The 25,312-nt window shown below is 40.0% G+C and overlaps 1 protein-coding gene across 1 annotated transcript in view; it reads left to right on the top strand.

Moving 5' to 3' along the window:
• MAP3K5 (mitogen-activated protein kinase kinase kinase 5) overlaps positions 1 to 25,312 on the top strand; it is a 115,246-nt gene that overhangs the window by 36,837 nt on the left and 53,097 nt on the right. Inside the window, exons 5-8 of the mRNA XM_083368242.1 lie at positions 10,748 to 10,941; positions 12,861 to 13,029; positions 15,678 to 15,784; positions 17,426 to 17,596. Coding sequence (XP_083224368.1) covers positions 10,748 to 10,941; positions 12,861 to 13,029; positions 15,678 to 15,784; positions 17,426 to 17,596 — 641 coding nt within the window. The remainder of the gene's footprint in view (positions 1 to 10,747; positions 10,942 to 12,860; positions 13,030 to 15,677; positions 15,785 to 17,425; positions 17,597 to 25,312) is intronic.

The raw sequence follows: 25,312 nt of genomic DNA, 5'->3' as shown, positions 1-25,312 counted from the left end.
ATAAATGTCAGTGGTTGATAGACTGTGGGTATCACATAGGTTTCCCTGCACTCATAACTCATGAAGGCTTTTGTATACAAAAGAAAAACTGCACTTGGTTAAGCCAGAAGTATGTATGTAGCCATGTAAAAGGTTTCAGAAATCTGTAAACAGGTTGGTATAGCAAAAAGAAGTAGCAAGCTCTCCATGATATGGGTGGAGGAAACTGTACCATTTAAACAAGTGGCTTTTGCTACATCTGAAGAAAACATATTCAGTTAGTCTGCATTTTGTAAAAAAGTATTCCTGTCTATCTTGTCAAACTTTGATTCTTCTGCATCAACAGTATGCTTCCTTCTGTCTTGAATCTTCCACTGATCAAAAATCATTGATTGACCTGAGGGAGCTATCCTTTAAAAATGTGTTTGATTTTATTATGCTAAACTAGTAGAAGGTGAGGCATGACCAAAAGCTGCTTGTCAAAGTGTATGTGTATGTATGTATGTATATGTGCGTGTGTGTGTGTGTGTGAGAGAGAGAGAGAGAGAGAGGGTGCAGAAGCCTGTCTGTAAATGGGATGGGGCTTGTTTTATAGATATGATACTACGGAGGGAGCTATAGAAGCACTGCAAGATTGCTTTGAATGCACGGATTGAGGCATGTTGAAAGAAGCGGCAATAGATAACCAACATATAAATATCGAGGAGTATGCCACCACTGTGTCTGCATATATTCAAAAGTGCATTGAGAATGTCGGTGTCCTTAAAAACATTGTTGTGAGGGCTAATGAAAAACCATGGGTGCCATGTGACTTTCGCAAGATGTTGAAAGTGTGGAATGTGGCTATTAAATCCAGCGATATGCAGGCCCTCAGAACAGCCAGAGCCAATTTGAAAAGTGCCGTAAAAAGAGCAAAGCAAGCCCATTGTCAGAAAGTTCAGAACTTTTTTCAGGCGTATGTGGCAAGGCATCCAGGCCATTGCAGACTATAAGGTGGCTCCATCGTGTGGTAAGGGTGAAACAGACTTTTTAAATGAGCTGAACATGTTTTTGGGAAGATTCAAGGCATCAAATAGCACCCCTTACAGGAAAACTCTGCCCCATCCTGATGAGCAAGTGCTTAGCTTTGATGTTACCTCTGTCCGGAAAGTATTGTGGAAAGTTAACATTCAAAAAGCAGCAGGCCCAGATAATATCCGTGGGCGTGTTCTTACGGAATGTGCAGATGAGTTGGCTTGTGTTCTTACAGATATTTTCAGTCTTTCACTGTGGTGGGCAGTGGTCCCATCGTGTTTCAAGATGGCCACTATTTTACCAGTGCCAAAAAAGTCTACAATTATGGGTCTCAGTGATTACGGTCCGGTTGCACTTACAACCATCGTTATGAAATGTTTTGAGAGGCTAATGAAGGACATTATTGTATCTAGCCTTCCTCCAGCATTTGACTCGCTTCAGTTTGCTTACCGTCCAAATCGCTCTACAGAGGATGCTATTTCTTCTATTCTCCATCTGAGCTTGGCACACTTAATGGAAAGGAACACTACTGTGCAAATGCTATTAGTCTACTTCAGTTCGGCATTTAGTACAATCATTCCTCAGCATCTAGTAGACAAACTGGGCCTTTTAGGCTTCTATACTCCTTTGTGCAACTGGATTCTTTATTTTCTTATTGATGGGCCCCAGTACGTGTGAGTTGGAAATAATATTTCTAATGTTTTCTTGAGTACAGTTTCTCCTCAGGGCTGTGTCCTAAGTTGGCTCTTGTTCACCCTGTTGACCCATGGATGTGGTGCAAGGTTTGCCACCAACCATATTTTTAAATATACAGATTATACAACAGTAGTGGACCTTATTCAAGATAACAATGAGGGTGCTTACTACAAGAAAGTAGAGGGTTTGGTGAACTGGTATAACAAAACAGCCTGGTTTTAAACGTAAGAAAACCTAAAGAGATCATAGTTGATTTCAGAAAAGGCAGGTAGGGCCACACACCTCTGTGTATCAATGATTCACCTGTGGAGGTGGTTAGCAGCATCAACTTTCTGGGTGTACAGCTAAAGAATAGGCTAGCTTGGTCGCTCAGCAGTAAGATACTAGTAAATAGGCTCAGCAACGCCTGCATTTTCTGTGTCACACGAGAAAAGTACATCTTCCTTCCCTGTCCTTACTACTTTCTCTAGAGGGACGATTGAGAGCATCCTGTCATATTGCATTACTGTCTGGTGTGGAAGCATTACAGTTTCATACAGGAAAGCGATGCAGAGAGTGTTGAGGATGGCAGAAAAGATTATTGGTAATTCACTTCCTTCTATCCAGACATAGCTTATAAGTGATGCTTTAGCAGGGAACATAGATTGTTGGGACACTACACATCCTCTTCATGACCTGTTTTCCTTGTTACCTTCTGGGAAGAGGCTTTGTGGTATCTGAAGCAGAACATCCAGATTCAGTCACAGTTTTGTTCCATATAGCATCAACCTTGTGAACTTTTTCCACTATGTATTCAAAATAGATTGTGATTAATATTTATATGTATATATATGTATAGGTAGGGACGCGGTGGCTCAGTGGGTTAGGACGCTGAGCTTGTTGATCAGAAGGTTGGCAGTTTGGCGAGTCGAATCCTGAGTGCCGCATAACAGAGTGAGCGCCTATTACTCGTCTCAGCTTCTGCCAACCTAGCAGTTCTAAAGTACGTAAAAATGCAAGTAGAAAAATAAGGACCACTACCGTGGGAAGGTAACAGTGTTCCGTATGCCTTTGGCGTCTAATCATGCCGGCCACATGACCACGGAGACATCCTCAGACAAGCGCTGGCTCTTCGGCTTTGAAACGGAGATGAGCACCGGCCCCTAGAGTTGGAAATGACTAGCACACATGTGCGGGGGAACCTTTACCTTTATATGTATAGGTATAGGTATATATATGCATGTATATAGCATGTGTATACATGTGCTTTGTTATGTATGTATATGAGTACATACTTACTTTCCTTTGAGAGTAGGCAACAGAATTCATTATCTTATCTTAATGTGATCTTGGCAGATCAGATCTGCCAGTATCTGGACCACTATATTTTGTACCAAATGCAGTTTCTGGGTGATCTTCAGTGGCATTCTCATGTAGACAAGAATTATGCAGCTCTGTGGAAATTGAAGGATTTGCTTTAAAGGAATAAGACTTCACTTTATTACCTTAGTAATTTGTTGCTTTTATTCTTCCTCAGTGTGAGACAAACCAGAAACATTTATTGATTTCAAAGCACAGAAGAGTTTATTATTACTACCTTGAATACAAGAATCTGGTCAACTAACGGTCAAAGTTAAATTGACATTAGATTAAGGGTCAACGGAATTCACTGGTGGCAACATAGATCTTTTTTGACAATGTAATGAGTCCAAATTATGACACTTTTAATTCTGCCTTCCAGCTCAGCCTCTTCTTTACCTACACCCAGAGGACTAATGATGTTCTTCTGAGAGGAAGTCAGTCAGGAGACATGACAAATACAGCAAGATGTCAATAATTAACATCACTTCCATCTTTTAATAGAAAAAAACAGGATATAGATGAGCCATATTACAAAGTGTAGGGTGAATTTGGGCTAATGTGTGATAAATTTGATCAGTTTAAAATCATATGGTGATAGATACTGAAAGCTACCATTTCTTCTCTTGAGATCTGCAGAACAAATTGATTTTCCAGACTACTAGAATTATTAGGAACTTTCTGTGCCTGCATCACATTTACTGTAGTCTTTATTGCAGAAAAACAATGTTACCCTGTTGAGTTTTAACATAGCTATAAAAACTTAGATTTTTGAGAGAGTGGGAACTGAAGCCCCACATTGTTTGGTTGTTTATTGTTCTTCAGTAGCCATGGTTTTCTTTGTAGTTTGACTTTTATTTAGATGGTTGTTCTTTTATAATATTTTTTCCTATTTAAATTTTCTTGTTAAAGTAAAAGAATGTAGGCTACTCACGGTCTTTCTGGTTAGGAACGACAATGAAATGATTTAGGTCAAACATCTTTTGTTGCTAAGCACCCCTTACCAACACTTGACTGTATCCTTCACTATTTTATGAACTAGGGAGGATATGCAGCTGTGCCTTGAGCAGAAAAGATAAGAATCTGGACAAAACTATACTTTGAAGGTAGCACAAAAGCTAAGCTGATCCTGCAGAGAATTCAAACGTTCCTGGGGTGGCAGATTGAGAAGAATATTTGTTATTATTTGTGAGGAGAATCCCAAATGTGGTTTTTCAGGAGGCAACTGGACTTAATTTTTTTCTTTGAAGACGTTTCACTTCTCATCCTAGAACCTTCTTCAGCTCTCACCAGATGGATGAGAAGCAAAACGTCTTCAAAGAAAAACAAGAAAGTCCAGTTGCCTCCTGAAAAACCACATTTGGGACAACCATGACATGGATGACTGAGAATCTCCATAGACATTTGTGAGGAGAATATTTGTTATTGCAAGAACAAATAACACTCTTAATAACATGAGATGGGACCACCAAAATAATATTTATCCCAATTCTCTCAGTACAAAAATTAATTGTGAAATCAGACTATGATTAAGTATCATGCTACTCTGGCATTTCATAACTGTGGCATCAGGAGAACCACATTTATCCTACCCAGTATTTAATCAGATAAGAAAGTCACCCTGAATGTCTTTCTGCTCTTGTGTAACAAAAGAGCAGAAAGGCACCTGTTCTCTTGTCTTTGATAGTTCAAATCTGATAGTAAGTAGAATTCTGAATAACCTCTTGCCAGATAACTCAAGTCGCTTTAGGATTCAAGTGCATAGGCTGTGGAGGAGTGCTGATTATATGGACAGAGCTTTAAAAAATGCAGAGTTCAAAGAAAGTTTTGTCTCATGAGGAATGATCATTGAACTTGACTTCCTTTCTCTGAGCTTCAAACTATTTGGTGGTATTAGCAGGAAGGATGCTTTATCTTAGGAGTCCTCCTTTGGCTGGCATCACAGTTATCCAAATGCTACATTCCCATGTGTACCTCTTGGCAATTTGCAAAGAGAATTGTTTTGCAGAGCTGGATAGGATATTTTTGTCTCTTTTCTCTATTTGAAGACAACATCAGAAAATTGAACCGGGAAATGTGTTTGAAAATGATTATATTTTAGACATGAGGACTGCAACCTTGGGAAATGTCATTATAGAGGACCGTCTCAACTTTTTGTCCTCTAGTAATATTAATGAAAATCTTAAATTTTCTCAAACTTGCCAGAAGTATCAGCAATTAACTATTCTCTTTGATATGCTAAATATAAAATCTTGGTGCCAGTTTCCATCCATGGCATTTCGTTTAGACATTTCTGGTTTGAAATGGCTCAGATTTTAAGAAGGCAACCAACTTTTCATTCATTTTATTTCTGCATTTGAAAAATTGTGTATGTTACATTATCACAATCCTAAAACATATTTAATTAATTTACTCTTAATTACATTTCCATGCATGCTGTCTAAAGCAGCTAATAGTGATAAATTGCAAAATACAGTAAAATATTACAATAGTATACTTTATTTGACCAAGAGTGATTAGACACATATGGAATTTGTCTCAGGTGCAGAAGCTCTCAGTGTACATGCAAAACAGCCGGGTTATAATAACCATAATAATGAAACAATAAGAGAAGATGAGAAGGATAATAATAACAATAATACTACAGCCATACAACTTGGGTGAATATACTTAGATATAAGACCAGTTCTATGAGGATTAGGTATTCAGCAGAGTGATGGCATGAGGGGAAAATTGTTTTGGCATGTAATGCTGTATAGCGGCACCATGAACGGAAATGTCCAGGATGAGAGGGCTCTGCAGTTATTTTCTCAGTTCCCCTTCTTATCCACATAATATACAGATCTTCTGTGGAAAGCAGATTAGTTGCAGTTCTTTCTTCTGCAGTCCTAATTATCCATGGGAGTCTGTATCTGTTCTGTTTAGTTGCTTTATACCAAACCAGACAGATATGGATTTGTACATGGATTTAATAATTCCTCTGTAGAACTGTATCAATAGCTCCTGGAGCAGTGTGAACTTCGTAAGTTGACGCAGGAAGAACATTTTTATTGTGCTTTTTTGATGATGATCCTAATGTTAGGTGTCCATTTCAAATCTTGGGAGATGATAGAACCCAAACACTTGAAGGATTCTACTACTGATACTGTGCTGTCAAATATAGTAAGTACTTTGAATTCTAAAAATGGAAACGCAAGTGAACAATTCTAAATGTTCTATACTGTTTTTTTCTATTTATGTTGTTAGTTGCCCAACATTAAGGATTTGGGTGGCCTCAAAACTCAAATAAATAAATATGAAATGTGGTGAGTTCATGTGCCTAGGTTTCTGGTCCAACTGTAGTATCCTTTTGCACATGCTCAACTTATTTTGGAAAATCTGTCTGCCCCAACTGAGAAATATCTGACGGCTCATAGGAAAAATAGCAAGTAATTTGTACAAACAGAGAAGAAAAATAGGACTGCTGTTTGTTAATAGACTTAGAGAAATTTCACAAGTGACATTAATTCTGTGTGTGTGTGTGTGTGAGAGAGAGAGAGAGAGAGAGAGAATATAAATTGAGAATTATGCAGCAATTCAACCTACTGTATATTTCCGTGTATAAGACACTATTTTTTCCTGCAAACACCCTGTTCAAAAATCAGGTGCGTCTTATACAAGTTCAGCGTCTTATACACGAAAAAATAATGGTAACCTCTGCAGCCCAGGGTATGCCACCTGGTGCAGGTGTCAAGCCCCTGTGGGCTTGCCACTAACGGGAGGGGGGAGGGGGCAAGATCGTTGGATGGCGGCATCTGGAGGCAGTGGATGGGACCAGCAGCATGGATGGCAACAACAGCCCTTTCCCTCCCTAGTATCTGTATGCTGGCCGGGGACCCTGTGGAACACACCTGCGAGGCCGTCCTGCTCAATAATAGCATCCGGCCGAACTTCCGGATTTATTTATTTATTTATTTATTTATTGATGGGATTTATATCCCACCCTATCTCCCGAAGGACTCAGGGCGGCTAACAATAAAACATATAATAATTACATAAATCAAGATAAAATGAAATTGAGAACATCAGTGCAATAAAAATTAGAGAATTTAAAAATGAATTAAAAATACTAAATATAAATTAATTAAAATGCCTGTCAGTCTAGGTCAGCTTGGTGGAACAGGTGTGTTTTGAGGCCGCGGCGAAAGGATTGGAGGTTTTGGGCTATCCGAAGCTCAGGGGGGAGCTGATTCCATAGGGTTGGTGCTCCCACAGAGAAGGCCCTCCCCCTGGAGGTCGCCAGCCGACATTGCCTAGCTGACGGTACCCTGAGGAGGCCTTCTCTGTGTGAGCGTACTGGACGATGGGAATTTGTTCCCGGCAGCAGATGGTCCTGCAAGTATCCCGGACCTAAGCCATGTAGGGCTTTAAAGGTAAGTACCAGCACCTTAAATCTCACCCGGAGGGCAACTGGTAGCCAATGCAGCTCACGCAGGAGGGGTGTAATATGGATTTGCTGGCTCAGCTGTTTGGCACTCCACCAAACAGCTGATTGGCGGGGACAAACGGCTGGGAGTTTAAAACCTGCCTTCACTTCACTTGTCTTGCTGTCTTGCCAGTGCTCACGTCGGTTTGTTTACCAGGGTCGGAAGGCTGCTGCTGTGAACTGACTATGCATGCTCATCGTGCCGGATGCTGGTTAGGTGGGTGGGGGGTCGGGATGGCCGAGAGGCGTCTATTTAGAGCGCTGGGAGGCGGTTGCTGCCAGCACTGACTTTGTTTGCTCTAAGCTTGGAACTCGCTTGCCAGAGCGTCTTTTACAAGGGTGCGTCTTATACACGGAAAAATACAGTATTCAGGGTCCTCCAAGTAGTATAAGCGAGGTTGGATCCTTCAGTTATATTCTTTAATGTTATTTCTTGCTCGACGGACTCCCACCTCCATCTTTTAATTTGATTTTGTCCTTGTGTATACCCTCAAGAATGATTGGTTTTGCTATAAAGCTGTTCCTAGATCTGAGTCAGTTGGCTTGGGGCATATGTTTGTTCAGAGGAAGTCGAGGATCATTCTCTTGCTTAATTCTCTCAGTGTCTGCTGCAACCTCTCTCCTGATCTTATGTGGGGCAATGCCAGCAAGAAGCTATATATTTTTTCAATTGGTGTAGATTTGTGAAGCAGTAACTAAGCATACTGCTTCATTGATGGTGATATCTACTTCTGAATGATGAAATCTGTGCAGAAGAAAGAATGTGATGAGTATCAGGTTCACAAATAATGTGAACATTAGGCCAGTGATGAAAGATCAGAAAATTTCCCTAAATCTTAATAATTATTCATGATATTATGCATTTTAAATCCCTAATTCTGTTGCAGAATATCAATCTGGGTGTATATACACGTGCACACGTGTGCCTGTGTGCACATTTCACCATTCTAGGTGAAAAAGGTCATTCCTAACTCTTAATAGGCTCTGAAGCTTGCTATTTATTACTACTGCTCAAAAAAATGCTGCAGGAAGGACATTTCAACAGTGCTCTAACATAGTTATTATGTGTGTTTTCTGAGAGTGGCAAAATAAGGTTTGTACAAGAAGAATCGATTCATCATCATCCTGTTAGTGTTTCCTCTTGGGAATAATTAGAAAAGATCTAATGAATGCTGCAAAAGCATATTGCCTAATGTAATAAGGGAGGATTAATAATTAACATGCCTTAGCTTCTCTGAGTTGACAGGATCTTTCTAACAAAAAGAGAGCTGTACTTACTGCAAAAAGTGGAAATTTATATCAACATTCTGCTGGTTTATGTGGAGGCCAACTCTGTAGGGAAACCTGAATTTCTAGGGAATTCAGATTTTATCTATTTTAAGTTAGGCTATTACTTCACAGTTTTTTGTTTTCCAGTACTTTAGTCCAAGGGTCCCTAACCCACGGGCCTCACAAGCAAAACTTCATCTGCATATGCATGGGATCTAGGTTGTGCCTCTCCTCCCCCCCCCCTCCATGGGAAGCAGAAAGTTTGGGCACCACTGTTTTAGTCCTCCAGCTTCCAGAATTTCCAACCAGCCCTATGAGGGCTGGGCTAGTTGAGAAAGTTGGGAATTGCAAAAAGAATGAGCACGGCTTGCTTATCTCTGTTTGTCTGTCTGTGTGCTCTCATCATGAGCATAACTACAGTAGTATTAGCATTATAGCTTGTGATCTCTAAAAACTTGATATTTTCTCTTAATTATTAATATTTTAAATAAAACAAATTACATTTTAGCTTGTAATAATTTTGATGGCATTAGGTTGACAGGATGAGAGCCAATTAGAGGTTAAGGCATCTGGCTATTAATCAGCAGATTATGAATTGTAGTTCCTGCTTAGGCATGAAAGCCAGCTGGCTTACCAAGTTTACACTCGTAGCCTAAAACCAAATATTTTCCATCTCAGTCCGCTGCTTTGCTGATTCTTCTACTTTAAGGGAGTAACTATACCAAGTGAGCTGGTCGATGATATATTTTTAAGCAGGCTGTGCCTTACCCTGCTTTATTTTTCAGCAAATATAAACTGTTTCCTTTAGAGAAATTGCTTTTTGTCTTTTTATATCCTTTCTTATGCTTTCCAGACAGGGCAGCAATGTAAAGATATTTTAAAAATTTAAGTATATTCATGTCTAAATATTTAAAACTTATGTGAAAGTTTTATGTTTAGTCCTGATGCGAAAAATATGGTTAAGATGCTTGATGATATTTCAATAATTCAACCTTGATAAACTTTGAATTTCACTCTATTCTTTACATTATAATTTAATGTATATATTATAATGTATTATAATCAGTGGTGGGATTCAGCCAGTTCGCCACCGGTTCAGCAGAACCGGTAGCTAATTTTTTGTTGTCCAGGCCCAGAATGGACTTCTTCTGGAAGTGGCATCCACACAGAGAACCGGTTGTGCACATATTTGAATTCCACCACTGGGGATAATGCAAATTGCTGTTGTATAATACCAAGAATTTCTTTGTATGATATCTGTTTCCTATGCCATCATTTAAAATTATAGTTGTCTCCTTTCAGTTCTACAAAGAATATCCATCATGTTTACAAGAGTAAACAGTAAAATAGAGATCCATTACTATAATTCCTTATCCTTGCATAACCCAAATATTTGTTCACCTGCAGAGCTTCTTTATGTCCAAACTTGTCTAATGTGCAGGTTATTCTTTCAGTAAAGGTACTTTGAAGAATTCCCTCCTTAAATAGTAATGTTCTGCCAACTTTTCTCAATCTGATAACTAACATAAATAACATAACTCTCCAGATAAGTTGGATTATAGTTTCCCTCATTCCCAGTCACTATGAACATTTGGTTCAGGACAGATGGGAATTGTAGTCTATCACATCTGGACACCAGTGTGGGGAAGGCAGAGGAGGTATCATTATTTCGGTAGAGGGAACATGGAAAAAACTTCCCACTTTTAATTAACTGATCATTATTTTTATGTTATATATGTTGCTGTTTTTGGTATTTAGATGTATTTTGTTGGTATGAGTTGCTGTATGGAAAGAAATGTGGAGTGTTAATCACATAGTATACAGTGCCATCTATTAACAAGGAAACCTGCATGGATTAAAGAGATTTACAGTATGAAAATTATGTTAGGTGTTAGTCACATTCTACAAAGTATATTGACTTTAAGATTATCTTATGTATGTTATAATTTACATTGTTAAACACATCCTTTTCCTCCTTTTGTGCAGATGTGCACTGGCAATTATATATTTGTTCCATATATGATAACACCCCATAACAAAGTCTATTGCTGTGACAGCAGTTTCATGAAGGGATTGACTGAACTGATGCAACCCAACTTTGAAATGTTGCTGGGACCAATATGCCTACCTTTAGTTGACCGCTTTATTCAGCTCTTGAAGATGGCACAGGGCAGCTCAAGGTATGGAGTGTCTTCAGCTGTAACATTCAAATTTGCCATAAAAATAGAATCAGCATAGCATACAAGCCAACTAAAGCCCTTCTAAACATACTAAGTAAACCCAAAGACCCAGCAACCCCAGAAGAAAAAACAGGAGTCATCTATAACATACAGTGTAAGAACTGCAACAGTCACCATGTAGAACAAACAAACAGAAGATTGGCAGAACGCATCCATGAACACCATCTGGCTGTCAAAAGGCATGACGAAAATTCTTTAATTTGACAGCATACAGAGAGATTTAACTACAGTTTCAGTTGAGAAAATGTGACAGTCCTAGACCTAGAGACAATCCTAGCCAGATCCAGGCCAAATCCTAGGCCAAATCCAGAAATGCCAGGGAATTTCTAGAAGCCTGGCACTCTGAGAGATCAGTCATCAATAGACAGATAGACATTAACAACATCTATAGACTATGCAAAAGAGACAATCAACTAGTCCAAAAAAGAAAACGACTCCAGAACCTCTCCACCATAGATTAACTCCAAGGTTACCTTCAAACCAACCATTAACCAATACCCCAATCAAGAAACTATCAAAGAGCCATTAGTAAACAGCCCAACCAAAGAATCCCTAAGACCTCCCGCACCCACATAGACAGGAAAGACACCAGGTTGTAAGCTGACAGCAAACGGCACTCCTTACTAGCACTGATAATGTTACCTAGTTAGCGTAATGAAATGTCTGCAAGAAAACAAGCTCAGAGAACACTAAGGACCCCTCAAGAAAATCATATGGGCCCAGTAAGTGTAACAGACATAGCATTTGAAAGCAGCAGCCAAGGCACAATACAATATTCTGTTCATGTCTATCAGAGTAATTTCATGTTAGGATGGCTAGTTGCTTGAACTTTGGCTTCCAGATTACTTCTGATCAAGGCTATTTGAGCACCAGGCTGAGATTTCCATCCGTATCACCTTCTTCAGATTAGTAATGGTCCATTATTCTGACCATTCTTCCATCTGCCAAAAGCTTTCATGATTAATAAAAAGTCCAAAAAGATGAAAAGTAGACCAGAAAGGAGAGAAACCACTTTGCCTTATACCCTTCACCATTTGGAAATAAGATACAATTTCCCCTTTAAGCTTAAGGGGAAGATGCTTTGCTTGGAAGTGATAAGCATATTTGGGGATGAGTTGAGGTAGAGGAAAAAAGATCCCCTTTTACTTTCATTTTGGAAATGAATTGCTTCTTCAGAATTGTAATGGCAACCCAGGGAGGCCCCTTGCTGTTTAATAGGTAAGGCATTTACAGGGGAAATTTGATAAATGTCTTGACATTTATATATTAGAAACATTGAAAAGCCTTGGTGAGATAGGTAGTATAGAAATTTAATAATAAATAACACATATCAATGTAATTAATTAATTAATGTACCAACATTATTTTACTGTATTACATACAATTAGGGGAAGGATGAAGCTGAGAAGCTTGCCTAAGGCTATCTACCATCCTGTGTGATGATGGTATGAACTGGGGATTTTTTTTAAAAAAAAAAAAGGTGGCCATGCTGAATAATCAGTTGGGCCATTCATTTGTCTCTCTTGAACCCTCAGTCGCTACAGATTTGTGAACATTTCTAAGGGATGTTCAGAGGACCAAATTGACAGGCATCTCCAGTTTCTTATCATCCCTTTCTCCTCCTTCCCTAAAGAAATAATGCCTCCAGGAAGCGGAGTGCCGATAAGTTTCACAAAGACCAAGTCGACTGCTTGTCCAACTTTAGGTGAAGCATTTTTGCCACTGAAGATCTGCTTCCCAGTGAGAAATGACTTACAAGTAAAATATGTAGCCAGTGACAGGTCTGTCAGGTAGCCAGTAATCTGAATTAAATTACAATGTTTATATCTTATGACTTGATTATTTGTTTTCTATTCTAGCCAATACTTCAGGGAATCAATACTTAACGATATCAGAAAAGCTCGTAACTTGTACACTGGGAAGGAATTAGCTGCAGAATTGGCCAGGATAAGACAGCGAGTGGATAACATTGAGCTTTTGTCTGCTGACATTGTGATAAACTTGCTGTTATCTTACAGGGATATTCAGGTAAGAATTGAATGTTTAATTTAAATGTATTACTTCTATTAACTCTGTTTCATTAACATATGAGAGGGCCTCTATTCAGTTCTGGTCAGCATAGGTCCTTCAACATTTTGTGTTCCCTAAGTATCCTTAGTCCTTACTAAGCTTTTTTAGATCACCCCACCCACTTAATCCCCAATTCCCTGAGATACAGATTATTTTTTTTATATGCCAGCAAACTACAGCGCCCCACCAATTTGCCAGACTTTCAGTTTTTGCCTGCATAAAACAAGTACTCATTCCTGAAAATGCAAACAGAACTGAAACAAGTGGGACTTTGTAAAGAAATTTACAGTGAATGCTCTTTTCCAAAAATAGCAGTCATTCCTACCAAACCAGATTTTCCACAATTTTTCTTCCATCCTCCCATTTTTTCTCTCCTCTCAAAGGGTTTAGTTTGGTGGTGGGTGGGCAGGGGCGAGAAAGGGGTGATTTTAGTTAGAATTGTATAAATATGTGGCCATTTAGCATCTAAACTTACTACAGAGGGATTCAGATTTATCATATGTTAAAAGGCTATTTCGGACGTTCTCAGAACAAATGCTTGACACAGAATGGATCGGGGCCAGGTGGACTCTGCAGAGGGCTTGGGGTAAATGGTCACTACCACATATGCTCACGGCAGGCTGAAAATATTTTTAACAGTTGCCAGATTTAATAAATGAATGTTGTTACCATGGCAACTGTGTGCAATTTACATTATGCGTAGAACTGTGAAAAGGGATATAGAATGGCTAATATTCACATTTTTTTTAAAGTAGAATCCATTATGCCTATTGGGGGACATTATATTGTAAGCACAGTGACAAAGATTCAGCAAATTATGGGAGTAAATTCCATTTCTGTATGATACCCTGCCTTGTTATCACCTACTCTGCAGAACTGATGGCTTTTTAAAAAAAAGAACTGAATTTCAGATACTGAGGGGTTTTTCCAGACTGGCTATGCTTCTAAAATCTGCAGTCAAAAGCACAGGATACAGTTGATGGCCGAGTAACGGGAAGCCCACACTGAGGAGATGATTCAGCATATGTCTTTTGTATATGGAAATGTCATGTCTGGTTTATTGTCTTTCTTGCTGTAGTCATGTCAGTGAAGCTTGCCCATGTTCCCGTTAAACTGTCTGAAAGTAGTTTGGATAGGAAGTAAAATATTTCCTTATTTCAGGTAGAACAGCAAGGTGCACAAGCCAGACGGTGGGATATGTGCTGTCATTTTTAGGATGGGGTGGGAAGGGAATAGCTCATAAAGATACTGCACTATGGAAAGGGAAAACGTTGCACTTCCAGAAGTGCTTCAGCATAATTGCTGTCTGAAACTACCAAAATGAAATAGTTATTACAGGGCATTGAGAGAGTGAAAGATAATAACATTATTAATGACCTGTCAACATACGTCGAAAATTCAACAGGTATGTGAAAGGTATGCGATGTGAGAGTCGAGGTTCATTGTCCTCAGCCTGCCCTGTTCTTTGAGATTTTTTTGTTGTGTTGTTGGATAGAAAGATTTGATTTGATTATGGAAATATTTCATACCAAAAATCAAAAGATATTTCCAGTTGCAAAAGAAGGAAGGAGGGAGATACAGCATATGTATGTTTTTCAATCTCACGCTGATCAAAACTATCACTACTCTGGAATCACGTGCAACATTAAAAATTATCTGCTCTTTTTGTTGCCCTTTCAAAAGTTTGAAAACAATGAAAAGCAATTGCCTCCTTTTGAATGTAATTAGAGTCACCTTTGTAAACCAAAAGGGTGGCACGGTGGTTCAGTGGTTAAGGTGCTGGGCTTGTTGGCTGGAAAGCTAATAGCCTGAGTTCGAGACCTGAGCATCACTCAATGGGGTGAGTGACTGTCTTCATCTAGCTCTTGCACACTTAGCGGTTCGAAAGCATGCAAATGCAAGTAGATAAATAGGTACCCCTTTGGAGGGAGGAAACAGCACTCAGTGACATGCTGGCCACATGACCACAGAAACATCTTTAGAGAGCGTTAGCTCAATGGCCTTGAAACGGAGATGATAAACGACTAGTGCAGACATGTCAAACACAAGGCCCGGGGGCCGGATCTGGCCCACGAAGTGGTTTCATGTGGCCCACGAAGTCATCCTGGAAACAGTGAGGGAACGGCCCCCACTGCCTTGGCCCTGGCCCAGAGACCCTCCTTCTGCCAGAGACCCCCAGATCTGTCCCACTCCTGCCCAGGCCCCCATAGGCACCCTTGATGCAAACGATGTAGAGCTGGCCACACCCACCCAGTAGGCCATACACACTCTAGCCACGCCCACCCAGTAGGCCACGCCCACCCTGGCCATACCCACCCAGCCCCCTGAGGGTAACTGCAATGCTGATGTGGCCCTCAATGAAATTGAGTTTGACACCCCTGGACTAGTGGCAATGACTAGCAGAGTAGAATCCGCAGGGACTTCTTTGTCTTGTAGACCAAAGAGAACTGAACAATACTATTATTGTAGGTCCCAATTGTATTGTATTGTATTGCAGGTATTACATCCATTCAGTATGTAGTTTTTAATTTTCAGACAGTTTGTCTTTTTTCTGCCTGATATGAGATCATGTTTTAATTCATTCTTTTATTTATCTTTTTTGGAAGGATTATGATTCTATTGTGAAGTTGGTAGAGGCATTAGAAAAACTTCCAACCTTTGACTTGGCTTTGCATCATCATGTGAAGTTTCATCATGCATTTGCACTGAATAGGTAAGGACTCTCCTTTTTCTTGATGGCAGTTTGTCCACAATCGAAGTATCCTTCCATTCTTTCTAAAAAATAAAAGTAAAAAAAAATGCTTCAGGCATTTTTTTTCATCCTGTCTCTCTTCTACAATAGGTAGATTTGACTTTCCATCTTGACTTTGGCTCTATATCACTATTTAACTTTATTTTCTGCAGTTTAAGCACAACGAAAGCCTGAAGAGACCAATGTTGATTGAATGGTCCATGAAACAAACTCAAAAGCGTAATACACAAATTAACACGGGGGGGGGGGGCTCAGCCTAGAAAAAGAAGCAGGCACAATGGAGCTGCAAACAAAATGATACAGATTTACAGTGCATGATTCTATTATTAGCTCTGTGATAGTGGGACATAATCTAAAAATGAGGGAGGAGGGCAAGAATGATTAAGCATCATTTTGCTATATCCCTTTTATACATTGGTGTTTCAGATGGTTAATATGGTACAGCATACAAAACTGAGAGCTGCGTCCATCTTTGTAATTCGTTAGACAACTGATTCTTAGTTGGGATTTTGTCTCCAGTAGTTTCTGTTCTGTCCTTTAAGATAGCACAGAATGAAGGCACTTGTTGTGATTCAGGGTCAGCCTGTGGGTTCGGCAGTTGGGTCGGACGACTCAGAGGAGGAGGAGGAGGGGGGGTGTTGAAGAGCTTGCTGAGGGGATTGGACAGCTTGATGAGAGCCCTCAGCCAGGCCCCTCTCATCTGGTCACGACGCAGACCCAGCTGTGTGAGCCTGACAGCGTGGATGAAGATGACCCACAGCTGGCCCTGTTCAAGGACGCCCAACGCAGGAGGCAGTCAATCAGGAGTAAACAGAGGAAGGCAATGGGGCTCCTCGGAAGGAGGCAGAGAGAAGCCACGCCCTGAACTGTATTTAAGGGGGAATGCGTGGGAGGGCTGGTTTGCTGAAGGCAACCACTTGAAAAGCTCCTGTTTCTTGGTTCGTGTCTTGTTCTATTTGTTTTTGTAGCAATAAATTTGGCAGGCGTAATTCCAGCCTCTTGCCTTCTTGTAAAAGGGGTTGTCCCTGCCTTTTCTGCAGGGCCGGTAGCAGGCTGGTACAGAACAGCACTCCCTGTCTCTTCAGTGAAATAGATTATTGACAGTATGCCTTCTCTGTTGTGGAGTCTGCTCTCCGAACAGCATCCAGCCCCTCTCCCATCAAACTTCCCACTCTACAAGAGTTCCTAAGTTTTTGAAAAATTGACTTTGCTTCCCGGCCATGGGTTAAATTGTTTCTTGAACCTATATAACTTTTCTTTTATAATGTAACAGGTGTTTGGTGTGTGTGTGTGTGTTTTTACAGGAATATATACCCTCTTCTTGAACTCCCCCACTTTCCATCTCTCTTTAATTATACCAGCCACTGAGAGTCATTTGAGAGTCAGGCAATTTAAATAAATAAATAGAGATTCCTATAAAATATTTCTCTACAAAGTACAAAAGAAACTGTTTTCAAATGGAACATTTAAATATCAATCAGAATTCTTCTCCCTTCTCCCTAGTCAGACATTCTGCACCATCTTTGACGTGTGAAGTGATAATGCATGAGGACTGTTGCTATGGAATATTCAAATGTTTGTTTGTTTGTTTAAATAAAACAGACGAAATCTACCTGGAGACAGGCAGAAAGCTCTAGATATCATGATACCTCTGGTGGAGCAAGAGAGCCAAGTTGCTTCTGATATGTACTGTCTTGTGGGACGAATCTATAAAGACATGTTCTTGGATTCTGGATTTACAGACACCGAAAGTCGAGATCAAGGTGCTTTGTGGTAAGTACCACTTTACCACATGGCTCTATGAGTTTACTTTTTTTTATGTTGAAACAACACTGAATTTTTATTCTTCAAATGTGTTTCTGAAGCAGTCTTATATGTGGATTATTTCATATAGGTCAGGGGTGTCAATGCGTCATTGAGGGCCGCATCAGCATTGCTGTTGCCCTCGGGGCCAGGTGGGTATGGCCTGGATGGGCGTGGTCTACTGGGTGGGCGTGGCTAAAGTGTGTATGGCCTACTGGGTGGGCATGGCCAGCTCTACATCGTTGGTATCAAGGGTACCTATGGGGGCCTGGGCAGGAGTGGGACAGATCTGAGGGTCTCTGGCAGAAGGAGGGTCTCTGGGCCAGGGCCAAGGCAGTGGGGGCCTTTCCCTCACTGTTTCCAGGATGGCTTCGCGGGCCACATGAAACCACTTCACAGGCTGGATCTGGCCCCCGGGCCTTGTGTTTGACATGTCTGATATAGGTAGTCCTCGACTTATTTATTTATTTATTTGGATTTATATACCGCCCCTCTCCGAAGGGACTCGGGGCCGTGTACAGGGCAATTAAAACACTATAAACAACACATAATGTATAAAAATTAAAATGAAATTAAATCAAATAGCCCTAAACAATAAACACATTCTAAAATTTAAATTTTTTAAAAATTTAAGATCTAAAATCCCAGTCCCTCAGTCCAGGCCAGCAAGTTCAAATAGCCAAGTCTTCAGGTCGCAGCGAAAGGAGCAAAGGTCGGGAGCCATCTGGAGCTCAACCGGAAGCTGATTCCACAATAGAGTCTAAAATTTCTGTTCTAAGCAAGAAAGCACTTAAGTGAATTAAGTGAATTTTGCCCCATTTTATGACCTTGCTTGCGACAGTTAAGTGAGTCATTGCTGTTGTTAACTTAGTAACATGATTATTAAGTGAATCTGGCTTCCCCATTCACTTTGCTTGTCAGAAGGTCACAAAAGATGATTATATGACCCTGGGATACTGCAACCATCATAAATATGAGTCAGTTGCTAAGTGTTTGAATTTTGATCACGCGACCATGGGGATGCTATAACAGTTGTGTGAAAAACAATGATATCGCTTTTTTCAGTGCCATTCTAACTTTGAACAATCACTAAACAAATGGTTGTAAGTCGAGGATTAATTTACTTATAATGACTAAGTAAAATTTAGTCAGATTGGATAGTTTTCAGATCTTTTAAGTAATATTTTCCAGGTATATTACACTATAAGAATATCTGTCCATGTTATATTGCTCTTTAACATAATTATACATTTGGATGATTGTCTATAATAAATCAGCAAATTTCAGAGATAATTTAATTTTTGACAATTTATTTTATTTTCCATTTAATTTGCTTTTGTCTGTTGGAGAAAACTTAACAGCCCCTACACATATAGAAATAATATCTGGAAAAGATAATCAAACAACAAATCAGCGAACACCTTGATGCAAACAAAGTCATCACTAAAAGTCAACATGGATTTGTCAAAAACAGATCATGCCAGACAAATCTTATTGCATTCTTTGACCAAGTGACAAAACTAGTGGACCAGAGGAATGCTGTAGATATAATTTACTTGGACTTCAGTAAGGCATTTGATAAAGTAGATCACAACCTATTACTTGATAAGATAGAAAAATGTGGGTTAGATAGCATCACCACCAGATGGATTTGTAGCTGGCTGACAGGCCATACTCAGTGTGTGGTCCTCAATGGAACTGCATCTACATGGAAGGAAGTGTGTAGTGGGGTGCCCCAGGGCTCTGTTCTGGGCCCAGTGCTCTTCAACATCTTCATCAACGATTTGGATGAGGGGATAGATGGAGAACTCATCAAATTTGCAGACGACACCAAGGTGGCAGGAATAGCCAATACTCCAGAAGATAGGCTTAAAAAACAGGAGGATCTGGACAGACTTGAATACTGGGCGCTATCTAACAAAATGAAATTCAATGGTGAAAAAAGTAAGGTTCTACACTTAGGCAGGAAAAATCAAATGCACAGGTATAGTGTAGGTCAGACATGTGAAACACAAGGCCTGGGGGCCGGATCCGGCCCGCGAAGTGGTTTCATGCGGCCCGCGAAGCCATCCTGGAAACAGTGAGGGAACGGCCCCCACTGCCTTGGCCCTGGCCCAGAGACCCTCCTTCTGCCAGAGACCCTCAGATCTGTCCCACTCCTGCCCGGGCCCCCATAGGCACCCTTGATGCCAACGATGTAGAGCTGGCCATGCCCACCCAGTAGGCCATGCCCACCCAGGCCATACCCACCCGGCCCCCTGAGAGCAACTGCAATGCTGATGCGGCCCTCAATGAAATTGAGTTTGACACCCCTGGTGTAGGTGGTACCTTGCTCAATAGTAGTAACTGTGAGAGGGATCTCAGAGTCCTAGTAGACAATCACTTCAATATGAGCCAGCAGTGTGCTGCAGCTGCCAAAAAAGCCAACACAGTGCTAGGCTGCATTAACAGAGGGATAGAATCAAGATCATGTGAATTACTAATACCACTTTACAATGCCTTGGTAAGGCCACACGTGGAATACTGCATCCAGTTTTGGTCATCAGGATGTAATAAAGATGTTGAGACTCTAGAAAGGGTACAGAGAAGGGCAACAAAGATGATTGGGGGACTGGAGGCTAAAACATATAGAGAACGGTTGCTGGAATTGGGTATGTGTAGTTTAACGAAGAGAAGGGTGAGGGGTGACATGATAGCAGTGTTCCAATATCTCAGGGGCTGCCACAAAGAAGAGGGAGTCAAGCTATTCTCCAAAGCACCTGAAAGCAGGACAAGAAGCAACGGATGGAAACTAGTCAAGGAGAGAAGCAACCTAGAACTAAGGAGAAACTTCCTGACAGTTAGAACAATTAACCAGTGGAACAACCTGCCTCCAGAAGTGGTGAATGCTCCAACACTGGAAGTTTTTAAGAGGAGACTGGACAGCCATTTGCCTGAAATGGTATAGGGTTTCCTGCATGAGCAGGGGGTTGGACTAGATGACCTTCAAGTTCCCTTCCTTCTTCTTCTTCTTCTTCTTCTTCTTCTTCTTCTTCTTCTTCTTCTTCTTCTTCTTCTTCTTCTTCTTCTTATTATTATTATTATTATTATTATTATTATTATTATTATTATTATTATTATTACTACTACTACTACTATTACTATTACTATTACTTCAGTTGCAAGAAAAAGTATGTGAATCCTTTGGGATTACGTGGTTTCTTGTGTGAATTGGCCATAAAATGCGCTCAAAACATCATGTAAGTAACAACAATAGAAAAACACAGTCTGCTTAAAATAATACTACACAAACATTAGCTGTTGTCATGTTTTAATTGAACATAAGATGGAAACATTCACAGTGCAGGGTGGAAAAAGTATGTGAACTCCTAGCCTAATGACTTCTCCAAGAGCTAATTGGAGCCAGGAGTGAGCCAACCTTGACTCCAATCAGTGTGATGATATTGGATGTGTTGCTGACAGCTGTCCTGCCCTTTAAAAACACACACCTGTTTTGGGTTTACTGGTCTCAAGAAGCACTGTCTGATGTGAACCATGCCTCGCAGAAAAGAGCTCTCAGAATAACTACGATCAAGAATTGTTGACTTGCAGGAAGCTGGAAAGGGTTACAAAAGTATCTCTAAAAGCCTTGATGTTCATGTGTCCACGGTAAGACAGACTGTCTACAAATGGAGAAAGTTTAGCACTGTTGCTACTCTCCCTAGGCGTGGTCGTCCTGTAAAAATGACTGCAACAGTACAGCGCATAATGCTTAATGAGGTAAAGAAGAATCCTAGAGTGTCAGCTAAAGACCTACAGAAATCTCTGGCACATGCTAACATTTTTGTTGACACAATTACAATAAGGAAAACATTAAACAAGAATGGAGTACATGGGAGGACACCATGGAGGAAGCCATTGCTGTCCAAAAAAAATATTGCAGCACGTTTGAAGTTTGCAAAAGAGCACCTGGATGTTCCACAGTACTACTGGCAAAATATACTGTGGACAGATGAAACCAAAATTGAGTTGTTTGGGAAAAACACACAACACTATGTGTGGAGAAAAAAAGGCACAGCACACCAACATCAAAACCTCATCCCCACTGTAAAACATGGCGGAGGGAGCATCATGGTTTGGGGCTGCTTTGCTGCCTCAGGGCCTGGACGGATTGTTGTCATTGATGGGAAAATGAATTCCAAAGTTTATCAGGACATTTTGCAGGAAAACGTACGACCATCTGTCCGCCAACTGAAGCTCCGCAGAGGATGGGTGATGCAACAGGACAATGACCCAAAGCATACAAGTAATTCAACAAAACAATGGCTTCAACAGAACAGAATACGCCTTCTGGAGTGGCCCAGTCAGAGTCCTGACCTCAACCCGATTGAAATGCTGTGGCATGACCTTAGAGTGATTCACACTAGACATCCCAAGAATATTGCTACACTGAAACAGTTTTGTGAAGAGGGGTGGTCCAAAATTACTCCAGATCGTTGTGCAGGTCTGATCTGCAACTACAGGAAATGTTTGGTTGAGGTTATTGCTGCCAAAGGAGGGTCAACCAGTTATTAAGTCCAAAGGTTCACATACTTTTTGCACCCTGCACTGTGAATGTTTCCATCTTATGTTCAATTAAAACATGACAACAGCTAATGTTTGTGTAGTATTATTTTAAGCAGACTGTGTTTTTCTATTGTTGTGACTTACATGACGTTTAGAGCGCATTTTATGGCCAATTCACGCAAAAAACCACGTAATCCAAAAGGGTTCACATACTTTTTCTTGCAAGTGTATTATTACAATGTACTATGCAAATCTGAGTTCATTGTGTCTTAATCACAACCATTGTAGAAGCACTAATTTCAGAACAAATTAGACAAAAGGTTTTCTGTGATGGTCACACAGTTATGGAACATTTTTTTTTGCAGTTGATATCACTTCTGTTTCCTAGAAGAATCTCTGTTTCCTATCATTCTCTAGGAAATTGTTCTGTTTGGTTTATTATTCTATTTAATGTTTTATATGTTTGCTTTTAGGACATTAAAAGATATAGTGCTTAAAAAATTTAAAATATCTCTGGAATGTTTCAAAACAATTCTTGATCACAATGGATTGTAGTTTTTAAAATGAAATGCTGGTGAATGTTGCAAAGATGAGAAACTATAGTAGTTTTATTTTAAAAAATCTTCCCATTTACTTTAGAGAATTTCAGCTTTATGCAAAAATGGAGGGTTCTTTTCATAATGATTGCTCACCAATGTTTCCTTATATTCTGCCAATCAAATAGAAGGTGTGCAAAGACTCATTTCATAATCAGGTCTAGACTGCACACCTGTTTGGAATCAGTGATTTTTTTTGCCATCGCAATTCTACCTTCATCACACGCAAATATATAAAATTGTTTTGAAATGCCCACTGAAGCATAATCCAAATCCCTGAAGCTTATCTTTCGGTCTTTTCTTGTGATCTGCTTGTTTTTACATGGAGAACAAGAGTGAATGCTGCTAGGCGATAAGATTTCGGTTAATATCAACACAGAGATAAGAGGTTAATTATTAGCTGTCCGATTTTTCCTGTGGCTTTTTATGCTGACCTCATAAACTGGGGAAAAGGATTTTCTCCATCACTGTCAGGAGACTGACCAACAAGCCAGGCAGAAGTTAAATTGGTATGGGGGCAGACCCAAAGCTTGCAGACAGCAGAATTTGTCTGATGCCAGCTTCCAAGCCAGCATTACTAAGAAAGCAAATTATAATAGATGGAAAAAGAGCAACAGAAAGGAGAAGAGGTAGTAGAAAATGAAGAGATAAAACAATTTGCCAATAACAAATCAATAGCAGAATATTGTGGACTGTTGTTACAAATGTTCAGAGCAGTTAAGAATGCTAAAGACAGTCATGGTGTTGGATTAAAGTGGTTTTGGATAGTGAATATATTTACATCAATTCCTCTCCCATAGTCCATATCAGCTATGCAAGTAGTGGAGAAGTGCTCCTAATCACTGTGAAGATATAAAAGAGTGGGAAAAGTCACTGTTTACCTATCATGGCTTGCTCTTTCTCCTGATGCCCTTGGCCTCTCCATTTGAACAGCCAATGGTGGAAAAAGGAAAAAAAAACTGCTGAACAGCTGTGATTGCTCTGAGCAACCCATGCCCATATTGGCTGAGTGGACACAGCAAGTGATCCTAGGAAACAACAATTCAGTGCCTTGTTGCCTTCTTCTGTAGTTATATCAGGACAAGCCATCGTTTGTTACAGTTATTTAATAAGAAACCATGGCTGGTTCCCTGCCTAAGCTGCAAACCATGGTTCAAAATCACAGTGTCGGTGTTCACATGGCACAGTAATCCATAACCAAACAAGCAATGTTATAGTTAGCATTGAGTATGCTAATAATGAATATGGTGTGAAGTGAACCTGCTATACTATCTGTTTATTTCAGATTCATATTTTCATGTCAGATGAGAAAAAGGGTAGCCATCGTCATAACTTGGCAGGCAATAGTTTAGTGGGAAGGGTGTATTCTTCCAAAGGAAAATAGAGAGAGAGAATGTGACTGCCATTTCTCCTGTGGGTTTGACTGGGAGTGTAACCATCCTGATTATTTATGCTAGCTCCGAATTGGTAGAACCCCGAGTTGTCTTTCTGCTTGGACTTTGCTTCCCCTCCCCCAACCTCGTGATGTTTTAAAACTTATGACTCTCATGAACATTTGAACAGGGTTAAAAATTAGCAGAAAGATTAGATTTTTCTCAGAGATTTTTTTTAAAAGGAGCTGAGAGTGATGTGGGAAGTCTTGAATCGTTGGCACTCTTTTTGCTTCTCATCGCCCTTTTTAACATTAGGAAAATGCGGTCAGTCAACAATAGTTGTCAACAGCTGTTGACTGTTGACTTGTAATTATTTTGTGTGATAAAGTGTTCTGGAAAATGACCAAATCTTACCATAGTTGTTTAAATGCAAGCAATCCAAAGCTTGTGGATGCTATACCAGCTAAAATAGTTCTCCTGATAGCTGGCACTGCAGCAGAGCCCCTTTCCCCCCAGATATGGAAGCTATCCATTTGGCAGATGTCGCTATTTCTTTCCTAGCACATTCAGTTTGTACTCAAGGAGTAAGAGAAAGTCTTTCAGTCCTCAGCTGGTTACATTCTAGAAGAGATACTTTACTTGCAAAAGATGTCTTTAAGATTAAATTTTAAAATTAAAATCTTTTGCAGCAATAACAGTATGAAGGATTATATAGATTTTTAGAATGAAGATGGCGGTAGTCCCTCTTTTCACTGGATTCCTAGCCATTGCCTTTAACTTTGTCTTGTGGGGCATTTAGAAAGGATATAGAAAGAAAATGATGGGCATGCCTTCCCTGTGGTATTTTATCTTCCATGCAGCATTGGTCCATCCTGTCCTCTTACACTGCTGCTATGTCTGTTGCTGTTGGAGAGCAGTATATCTGGCAAATACATACTGTATTCTTCCCTTTGCCGCCTTGTTTACTACACATATCTGTGTACCAATCATTTTTTATTATTAATAAGGGAATCCTCCATACTACAATGAATTCCGTAATAAACGAAATGCTTTTAAAATATTCAGGACTGTATTTGATGAATGACCAAATGAGACTTTAGTGCAGAGGCGAAGTGGTAAAAACCAACTTCCTATCCCATTTCGTAAATGGAGAACTCTCTTTCAGAGAGGCT

This window comes from Vipera ursinii (assembly GCF_947247035.1).
Source record: "Vipera ursinii genome assembly, chromosome: 1".
In the NCBI taxonomy this organism is placed as follows: Eukaryota; Metazoa; Chordata; class Lepidosauria; order Squamata; family Viperidae; genus Vipera; species Vipera ursinii.
The sequence above is the reverse complement of the archived record's forward strand: the minus strand, read 5'-3'. Positions and strand labels throughout refer to the sequence as shown.